At 40.5% G+C, this 10,518-nt stretch overlaps 1 protein-coding gene across 2 annotated transcripts; it reads left to right on the forward strand.

Annotated features, from left to right (window-relative positions):
- The first annotated feature begins 274 nt into the window (after positions 1 to 274).
- LOC137379239 (natural cytotoxicity triggering receptor 3 ligand 1-like) lies at positions 275 to 9,923 on the forward strand. Of its 2 annotated transcripts, XM_068049949.1 has the most exons (6): positions 275 to 363; positions 483 to 800; positions 3,082 to 3,393; positions 4,146 to 4,265; positions 4,787 to 4,830; positions 8,135 to 9,923. In XM_068049949.1, exons 1-5 carry the CDS (start codon positions 309 to 311, stop codon positions 4,825 to 4,827), a joined length of 846 nt encoding a protein of 281 aa, XP_067906050.1. In that variant the 5' UTR covers positions 275 to 308; the 3' UTR covers positions 4,828 to 4,830; positions 8,135 to 9,923. The 2 variants fall into 2 exon arrangements, 1 of the variants encoding a protein (XP_067906050.1); XR_010976775.1 differs by lacking the exon at positions 8,135 to 9,923 and having other exon boundaries at positions 3,082 to 3,350.
- The last annotated feature ends 595 nt before the right edge of the window (positions 9,924 to 10,518 follow it).

A 10,518-nucleotide genomic window follows, 5' to 3' on the forward strand; every position in this document is an offset into this window, starting at 1 on the left:
TTCACTTGGACAGCTCAATTATGTTATCAAGTACAACTTATTATGAAACATAACGATATTTTCCAACAGATACATGGGTCTGATGTTGCCTGGAGATGACATTTGGTGGTGTGAGGAGACTCTAAACTACATGAAGCACACCCCTTCATTTCACTCTTTAAACTCGGCCGTTGGCACCACAGTCACATGCGTGTATCCTCAACACGTCATTGCCTCCCACTTCATATCAGGTTACATACAGTGTTATGTCCCCAGAAAATGAGAATTTCGTGTTAGTTATCTTCAAACGGCCAGTACTAATCACTGAAATGTCTGCGAGGGCTGTGCTTCAGGGCATACAATTCATGGAGTTTATCTTCCTAGGTATTTTCCACTGTTCGCTCTGGTTTTTTTTTGTTTCTCTCTTGCTCTCTCTCTCTCTCTCTCTCTCGCTAAATCTCTCCCAGTGCTTTTTATAACTATAACTAAATTTTGTTTTTTAGTTGCTGCCGATATTCTGGTTGAAGTGACCCAGGTCCCTGAAAATATCTATTCGATCGTTGGTACAGATATTGCATTCAATTGCATATTTCCTACTTTTCAAGATGATTCAGATGTGAATGTTTATTGGTGGAAACTTGGCGGAAAGGAATTGATACAACCAGGATCAGACAGTAGGAAACGTTTTGTCAATGAGAAAGGAAGAGCCTCCTTTCAACTTTTGAATGTCAGTGTCCAGGACTCCGGAGTCTATCACTGTGGAGTAGCACATCTAGGAAACAGAATCGCAAATGGAAGTGGATCACAACTTGTCGTCAGTGGTAAGAGATGTGTAAAGACCGGATCTGCTGTATAGACTCACCGTTATTCAAAATAAATGATAAAAGTATAGCATTCCCTTCCCCTGTCTCTGGTACTGCTTTAACATTTGCATTGGCAATCAAATACTTCAATAGATTTTAGTTATGAAATAACGTGTGGCACTCTGGGCTGCTTTTCAACCATCTTAATTAATTTAATAATAATTATTTCTGCTCTTTCATTCATTGCACAGGAAGCGTTTTCATGCCATTTCGGTGCGAATAAAGAATGTGAAATAACTTGAAAGGTTTTCAGTACAAATAATATTTCGGACAGTTACAAAGTAAATTTTGATGACCATCTGCAGTAGAAAGATCATGCTAAAAGTGTTGTTATTAAGTCGAAAGTCTAATTTCAAGACGAATTCAAAAGTTACTCTACGTGATTATTTTTGAATGCCGTGTTACTGCTCTTCTTGTAGAATGCCCATTTATGTAGCACATTTGGTGCCCCGAGGCGTTTTAGTAACAATTAAGTGTTTTTGAAATGTAGTCACCTTTTTAATGCAGGAGAACGTGACAGCCAATGTACACCCAGCAATGTCCTACAAATAGAAATGAGATAATGACCAGATAGTTAATGATAGTGTTTGGAGGATAAATATTTGCCAGGGCAATATACTTCGCCGAATAGTGCTGGGGGATCCCTTATGTTCACCTAAGAGGTCAGAAGGGGCCGAGAAATAATATCTCATCCAAAGGACGGCGCTTTTTTCCTACAGTATAGCACTCCCTCCTACTGCATTGAAGGGTCAGTTTTGATTTATGTACTCAAGTCTCGGATTAGACTTGGAACTCACAATATTCTTACTCGGAGGTAATGGTGCTGCCACTCAGCTACGGTTACCACTGTATGCTCGAAATCTGAGGGATCAGACTCTCAGATGCCTGGCTGTATTTCCTGTTATTCAATCAGTAGCTTCATTCAGCTCTTGGCTGACTGACACAAGAATTTTATTTGTCTCAAACCCCTTCAAAAACGGATATACCATCGAGAAAGAATTTTATGAATGTGTCCCTGAGTTGTGCAAACGCTATTCGCCCCAATTCTTACATTTCAGTGAGAAATGTCTCTCACATGCTAAAGTAACCCTTGAAATGAAGGTTTTGCCTTGATTTAAATCCTCGATTGCGATGTTATACGTTCCTTGTAAATCGTGTAAGCAGTGGGACTAAACCCCATGCTGGAAATTGAATTCCTTTCGTGGTTGTGATTAATTGAGAGAACTTGTCAGTCAAAAATGCTATGCCGTCCCTGCTTATTTCTCAGATTACAGTCAGTGATAAAACGGGTGCTGTATGTAGGATTGCAACTCCCCTGCTTACTGTAGGTCGCGACACAGTATGAGCACATTCTGGAGGGTTCGTCAGGTCGCAAATGGAGGGCATAGAATGTGTTCACAAACACAGCTCTTATTCACTACAGAAGACGACCGAATGCTTCATCCATGCTTATTCGATTCTTTTACCTAATGAGGTAATACAGGAGAGTCAGGTTTGGAGATTTTACACAGGGAACAATATAAATGCACTGAGTTTTATCATCTGGAATGCACCATCTGAAAGGGTGTTGGAAGCAGATTCAGTAGCAACTTCAAAAGGACATTTGGTAAATGCTTGAAGGGAAACATTTGCAGAGCTGCACAGTGGCGCAGTGGTTAACACCGCAGCCTCACAGCTCCAGCGACCCGGGTTCAATTCTGGGTACTGCCTGTATGGAGTTTGCAAGTTCTCCCTGTGTCTGCGTGGGTTTCCTCTGGGTGCTCCGGTTTTCTCCCACATGCCAAAAGACTTGCAGGTTGGTAGGTAAATTGGCCATTATAAATTGCCCCTAGTGTAGGTAGGTGGTAGGGAAATATAGGGACAGGTGGGGATGTGGTAGGAATATGGGATCAGTGTAGGATTAGTATATATGGGTGGTTGATGGTCGGCACAGACTCGGTGGGCCGAAGGGCCTGTTTCAGTGCTGCATCTCTAAACTGAACTAAGCTCTATGGAATAACTTAAGATGGGCAGAGTGGCATTCTTCTGTGCAGTACCGCTGTATGCTTCTATAATCTACAGTAATTAATACCGCAATGTTTTCACTTCATCATTAACAAACAAATTGATAGCTCTGTTAGGCTGTTATAGCCCACCCGAAATCATACCTCTCGTTTGGGAAAGGCCGCCATAAAGGTCAATGCCATTCTAAGTTCCAGAATAGACGAGATATTAACTTTCTACTTCGACCTTTTACCAGCTCCCCCAACTCCGGTGAGGATTGTTTCCCAGGCATCTGAGAGTAATGTATCCGGTGCTTTGGCTCTCGTGTGTGAAATGGCTTCATTCTACCCAGAGGCACTAACTATCACTTGGTACAAAAATAATGTAAACGTTGAGACTGGAATACACACCACGAAACAACTTAGCAGAGCCGGAATGTATGAAGCTTCCAGCTATTTTGAAGAGGCACAGTCTGTCCAGGGAGGAACTGTTTACGTCTGTCTGGTTTCTCACGCAACTCTCCAGGTACCAGCCATGGCAATTTACTTGGTTCCTAATTCTAAGCCAGGTAAGATGTCATTTTTCTTAGAAAAACGAACATGTGACAGGGTTAGATTTCTTCCTTTCGTTATTGAAAGGGAAAGTGTTAGAAATTCCATTATTGGCGGTCGTATGGGTTGGAACGAACGGAGCGTTGATGAAACAAAGCGACTGTGGGAGAATTTTACATTCATATAAAGCAGAGAAACACAATATGCCTAGACATACCTAACAGAGAAAGCCTTCACTAAAATAAGTTACGATATAACCACACGTAGTGGCAAGGGTAAATATTACTTCAACCAATTGACTCCTTAAAACAAAAACAAAAAATCAAATTTTAGTATCATCAGTAGAACCTGCTCCTGGCCCGCAGTGTGAAAAAAGGATATCGAGGCCATGGATCGGTTAGCTAACAAGAGGCATAGAGTAAAAAAAGGCTGAAATGAGCGGTAGCGCAAAATGGGCGGTCACGAATCAGCAGCCGGTTTTTCATTTCTTCTGATTGTTTTTCCATTAGCCCGCTTTCCACCGGTCAGTAAATATAACTTAGCTCCCCGCAATCACTCAGCCCCCTCCCCTCCACCCCCCTCCCCCGCTCAAAACCGCTTCGTTTAGTTTTAAACAGCGTTAAATGAATTTCTATCAGCTTACCCTTTGATTTCCAATGCTAAACTATCAAGAAATTGTTCAATATCAGATTCTTTTTACGGCTCTGACTGTCGATGGCACACTCCACAATGCGCAGCTCCATATATTAAAGTTATATTTATCTTACAGGCGGTGACAGCACCTCGCCCTCCACTTATTTACGGATATTTGGATGTATAGGGTTTGCATTGGCGTTTTTGGTGCTGATGACCGTCATTAGAACGTCGTTCAGATTCGTTAACTGTAAAGGTAAGATGTCACCCGATCGTTTAATCACAACCAGCAGAGACGGCTAGTTGGTAGCGAGAAAGGATTGATCCACGATTTCACTTAAAGGCTAAAAGTATTGTGGGCGCTGGAATAGAGCTATGGTGATTGTTGAATTGTGAAATCGGACTGTGGTCCTGAAATGCAGCATTTATCTTAGATTGGAATGAGCAGAAATGTGGATTGTACTCCCTCCCACCGCATAACGATCCGAAAATCGTCTCCCTGGCTTACACTAGATTAAATTTAGGAGGCGATGAACATATCCCAAATTCTTTGCTCTGTCGTTTAGGAAGAAATGTCAGGTTGTTTTCCGTAGGGAGCAATTATGCACTCTTATTTGTTAATTAACGGCATAAACGCAAATTCGGAAATTTTGCGAACTTTCCCGACTTTTTTTCTCACTGTAAATTAACATTCATGGTACTTGGAATGTATGGTTCCATTCATGGAACCATATCGTGCATCATTGGCAATGACGTTTTCTTTTTCTTTTGTTTTAGTAAGCAGACAGAGAAAGGATGAAGCAAACAATTGTGACTAGTCTGTAAGTTTCTAACAGTTATGCGATTGATATTTTAAGTGCAATGTGATAATTTTGTGCTGAGCTGAGAACATGTCAAATCTACTTCTGACTTATTTTACATGTTTGCTGTTTATGCAACGTCGTATGCTTCCCTAGTTAACCACAATTAAACTGGGACATCAATCCTTTTCTGAATGAACTCCTCCCAAGTCACAAAATGCTGGAAATACTCAGCAGGTCTGGCAGCATCTGTGGAGAGAGAAGCAGAGTTATCGTTTCAGGTCGTTAACTCTTGTTCATGTCGTTAACAACCTGAAACGTTAACTCTGCTTCTCTCTCCACATATGCTGCCAGACCTGCTGAGTATTTCCAGCATTTCTTGTTTTTATTTCAGATTTCCAGCATCCGCAGTATTTTGCTTTTACTCCCAAGTCAAGGTTGGCGCAGAAATCCTACCGAAATCCTTTGCCCAGGCATTAAGTCCACTCAGTCCCCCCAGGTCCAGGAGTACAGTAATTTTTGACAATCCCAAAACTACAGTTTAAAAACAGCCCCAATGTAGGCCGGTTCCATGGTAGCATCTTGTACCCGGTTATCAAGGGAGGGAATTTGAGGTAGGCTCCTCGCCGCAGGGTTCGGAGAACAGCAGCGAACAGGCTTTCCAGTCAGGTGAACGGTTTGATAACTTGTATCCAACCTTACTCTTAGGGTTCTGCTTTTTTGATGGAAGGCGTTTTTCGCCGGTCCAGTCTGAGGAGAGGAGAGGTCACAGCGAAAATCTAACACCCTCCTCATGCAGCATCCCTGCTTCTAGATATCGAAAACTTTTCGTATAGAAAATAGGCAGAAAAGCAGAAGCGCCCTCTTCCACCTAATTTCCATGAGTAGATTGGACTGCAGCTACTGCAGTCGTTCTATCCCAGAGCAAAGTAATGGGGGTTAGGCCAGGCGTAATTAGCCACTGTCCTTGTTTTCCTGACCAACGCACCTAAAGACAAAGCATTTCACTAGGGCAAAGTTCTGGAAAATGAACTTTAAACGGAACGTTTGGATGGTTTATTCTTAAGACTTGATATACTTTTCTTCTGAGAGTATCGGGTCAGTTTCAGTTTGTCGCAGCCCTGCACCAGCAAGGAGTTTCTGCCCATCCCCCCAGGACGAGCTCCCAATTGAAATTAGAAAGCCAGCTTTGTGCCCTGCAAGAGAATTTTTAAAAGTTCGCACGGAACATTTGCTAGGGCCAAGCGCAATGAAAAAACAATACACCACCTTATCAGTTTACGTTTATTTTAATGCACCATGTAAGTCTGCCTTGCTGCACACAGAATGGGTTTTAGATTTATGCTTCACGCTTTGGGTTCCGTCGGTGTCCTGAAGGCGGATGTACCGTTAATATTTCAGAGGTTTAGCGTGCTCCTGGATGTTAAATGCGAACTTTTATGTCGATGGTCACTTAAAACCACATCGCCTCGATGGAACTCGCAGTATTTCCCATATTATAACTGTACGTCAAAATGACTCAATGGCTGTTCATTTGGGCGAGCTGAGGTCGTGGAGGACGCTCTATAATATATATTTTTCTTCCTTTTTTTTATAAATACTGTTTGAAAATATTTTTCAGTGTTTGGAAATAATATTAGGTTCATAAGGCCTTACTAATACTTATGTCGCTACATTGATAACTGGGATAAAAGGTTTTAGTTTTGAGGATTGTTACCACGGAGACGGGAGGAGTGTACTGTTTTTCTCTAGTTCCACTTCTCCACGGGTCACAACATATATTTAAATGTCTACCCAGATACCGACATTGTCAATGACCCACACTATTCTATTTCAGAATAAAATCCGCCAGCCAGGTTTCTTTAGACAAACAACAAAATTAATAATTTATTATAAAACAATACCTATTTGGTAAAGATGCAAAGCATTAACACATAGATTGAAATATGAAAGTTCCCTTTTAAATTAGCCCAACACACACACGCGTCAGTTAAAGAAAATAGAAAGACGTTTTCTCTGGAGAGATCTCTTCACAAAAAAAAACAAAAAAAAAAACACTTTGGCCAAATACTTGTTAATGATGGAATGATATCAGTTGTCCCTTTATTCTGGCGTCCAAAATATGTGTCATAGGTATCTTTTTGGAGCAGTTCTATTCAGGCGACGTTGAGGATTAGTCTGGCAGGCTTTCCAGGAAAAATGTAGCATCAGGAGTTTCAGGTATCACACTGAATTGTCCGGGTTTCGCAGCGAGATGGGGAAAGGGTGCATTGGGAGCTTCTCCCAGGAGGTTGCAATCCCAACTGACTCAAAAAAAACTTCAAAACAAAACCAAGTCTTGACCACCATAAATCTTGACATGTCACTTCTCTGTAAACAATTTTCCTCGGTCACCAAGGTTTTTGCAGTTACTTAGCTGAAGAAATGTGACTTCCAGTAAGTGTGTTTTTAAAGCAAGTCCCAAAGTCCTTCCAGGGACCTATTTTTTTTAAAAACAAAAACAATGTTCAATATCTATGGAAATTCTTCAGTCCTCCAGATGAATACATTTTCACAATTCTAAAACACGAGTCCTCAAAAATTATTTTTAAAAACTTGAAGCCCTTTCCTAACAGGATGGAGCAGAGAACCTTTTTTTTAAACGAACACAAGTAAGGTAAAAAAAAATTCTCATAGGTGTTCAAATTTTGAAACATTTTCGGAAAATAAATGGGGGAAATGCACTGACCATGAGACAGTATCTGGAGGGCGTAAATCTAACATCATGAACAAAAGAACCGAGTCATAGGAGAATATTTCTTAGCTGTTGGAACATGGAATCCCCTCCCAGAACAGGTGACAGCATAATTATAAAAGATTTTACAAGAGGCGACAACTATTTCAAAACTAAAATAAGCAAGTGGATATGAGGAAAAGACAGGTGAATGGGACTAAATGGATACCATGTTCGAAGAACAGGTATAGGCACCAGTATGTAGAATTCTACCACTCTAGCACGATATCAAACACGTGACTCGTGAAACCTTGGCTGTAACGAGCATTATATAGAGTATTTTGAGGACATTATTTTGATTATTTTGAAACTATGCGAGCAACCATTATGAATTTTGGGACACTCTATAGCCTTTTCTAAAAAAAACAAAGCACTTACTGTAGGGGAATGGATGTTAAGATAATCATATTGCCTGAGGTAAGTAGCTGATCCAATAATATAAATATACAAACCCAAAGACTCTTCAAATATCATGATGACCATACTCTGTTTTATGATATATTCTGTGGATTAACGAAGTTGAGATAATTTTTCAAAACATTGTTTTTATAGATCTTACAAGAAGCAGTTGATAACTCACAGTCTTACGCAGCCGTCGAACTGCTTAGTTCTTAGAAAAATTGAAAACCTAGAAGGAAAGAAAAAGGCACAGAATACGCAGAAATAAAGACGGTAGATCAAAAGAGAAAAGTGCCGCTCGTCTACACAGAACCAAGTTTCAAATTATACCAATTCTAGCTGTAGACGCCTTTTCCTTCTTTACAGTGGCCGGATCTATTTACGGGACATGGGATGTCCTCTGTTCTCGTCAACGTCGGTCCCTATTATCACCCATGCTAATTGCAGCCCAATATTACAACTAAAGCTTTACCGGTGGCCGGGATTTTGCTGTAGTAATGCGGTCAAAGCTGTCAATATTCCCTTTCATTACTTTACTGAAACTGACAACGACTTTGGTAGTCCGCACATGCGCAGAAGAAAGCGGAAACCCAGAAGTTGGCATCAGCAGGTGCATGCTCCTGTTTAGGGCTGTAGAGGTCTCCACAGATTGCAATTTCCTTTGTAATCAAGATTTGACGAAAACGTTCTCTTCCCGGCTGTTAGTCTGTCTGTAAAAGTCCTTGGGAACATTTCTACCTTGCTGGATTAGGGTTTTTAACAGCGTACTAACTTCATCATTACTGCTAAGCACTGACTGGCCCTGAAAGGCAAATTTTATATCTGTGGATTCCGAAACTTCTCTATTGCGATAAAAATGCCACATATTTCTTTTTTAAAGTTTGCTAATATTGATATTTTAGCTTCTTTCTAAATCCAACCGAAACATTTATCTCCCTATCTTAACATTTAAATGAAAAATGGTTTTAACTTCCTAATTTTCTGTGTGTGAAACTTCCATGTGATGGGCTGTTTAACTGCTTGCTGACATCACCACTGCTGCAGGCGAAACCATCTTCTTGATTTGGTGCCAGATTTAAACTGCCATCGGAAAAGGTGAAAACTACATAACAGAGATGGCTCGATCTATGTGGGCAACTTTCTTCGAGGTCAGTGGCGAGGGCCATTGCTTCGCTGCTGATGGGAAAATCATATTGCGTCCTGCGATAACATATACCAAGGGCAAGTGGGTTCTTGATGTAGTCTTCATCACGCTTTGCATTTATGAATTTAATTTTACCCATGCAGAACTCATCTATCTCACACTTCCCAAATTATACAGTTTCAGATGTTTATTTCAAATAAACAAAAATAAATGATATTTGAGGAGAGGTTTAAAAGTTATGCTGTTGGTGGTCGTGTTCCAAAGGCTGTGTCAGCTATTGTCTGGCTACTGCGGCGTAATTCACTATAGGACTTATTGAAAAGCATCTCCTAGCTCCTCACCCTTTACGCGGGAGCCCGATGAGAGCAGCAACATCAAGTTCTGCTGCCAGTCACACTCCATTCTGTCTTGGTGATAAGTCGACATTTTTTCGTTCGGTTTGGGTCAAAATCTTAACATTCCCTAGCTAACCATTCTCAAAAAGACAGTAACGTTTTAAAATGGTCTATCAACACTTTGTACAGAGCAATTAGGAACGCAAAATGAATACAAACTTGCAGATGCCACCTACAGTCCGAGAATACATAAGGGAAGATATTTCCTTGTACAAAGACTGATCGGAAACATGGACTGAGGGTACTGAAGTGGAGGTAACACTCAGAAATAATTTCAGGGACAATTACTTTCTGTAATAGGTAAATGCGGGTTTTCAGGTGGCTGATCTAGAACAGACCAAGTGGTATTTCAGATAAAGCTAAATGTTCAAAAGTTTTAGGTTTATCTGAAACTTATCTTCACCCCGGCTACACAACTGAAGGTATAAATAAAAACTAAAGATTATATTAAAGTTTACTGTTTATTATCTTGCATTTACACTTCAACTACCGATCTGAGAGCAGTAGATGTAGTATAAGATTATTACGGATTAATTTACTAATAGTTGTTCGAATGATTCATTGACCATTATACCGTTGTAAGGATAGGACCCTGTCTTTGACAATGCGGTAATTTGAATAATTCTAAATTGAAACTGCATGTATGGACAGATCTTTCTGTCCATATAGGGTGATGGCCTTAGGGAAGCGCATGTCATTAATGAAAATTTAAACTTAAGAGCCAGATTAGCAATTACTATTATCTGTACAGGATCAATAAACCAAGCTAATAACTATAACAAAAAGTAACTATCGATCAATGAGGATATATCTGCAAGATGTTGGCGAGGGGCAGTGTCCTAGGCCCAACCATCTTCAGCTGCTTCATCAATGACCTTCCTTCAATCATAAGGTCAGAAGTGGGGATGTTCACGGACGATTGCACAATGTTCAGCACCATTCGTGATTCCTCAGCTACTGAAGCAATCCATGTCGAAATGCAGCAAGACCTGGACAAT

The sequence above is a fragment of the Heterodontus francisci genome, chromosome 17 (assembly GCF_036365525.1).
Source record: "Heterodontus francisci isolate sHetFra1 chromosome 17, sHetFra1.hap1, whole genome shotgun sequence".
Lineage (NCBI taxonomy): Eukaryota > Metazoa > Chordata > Chondrichthyes > Heterodontiformes > Heterodontidae > Heterodontus > Heterodontus francisci.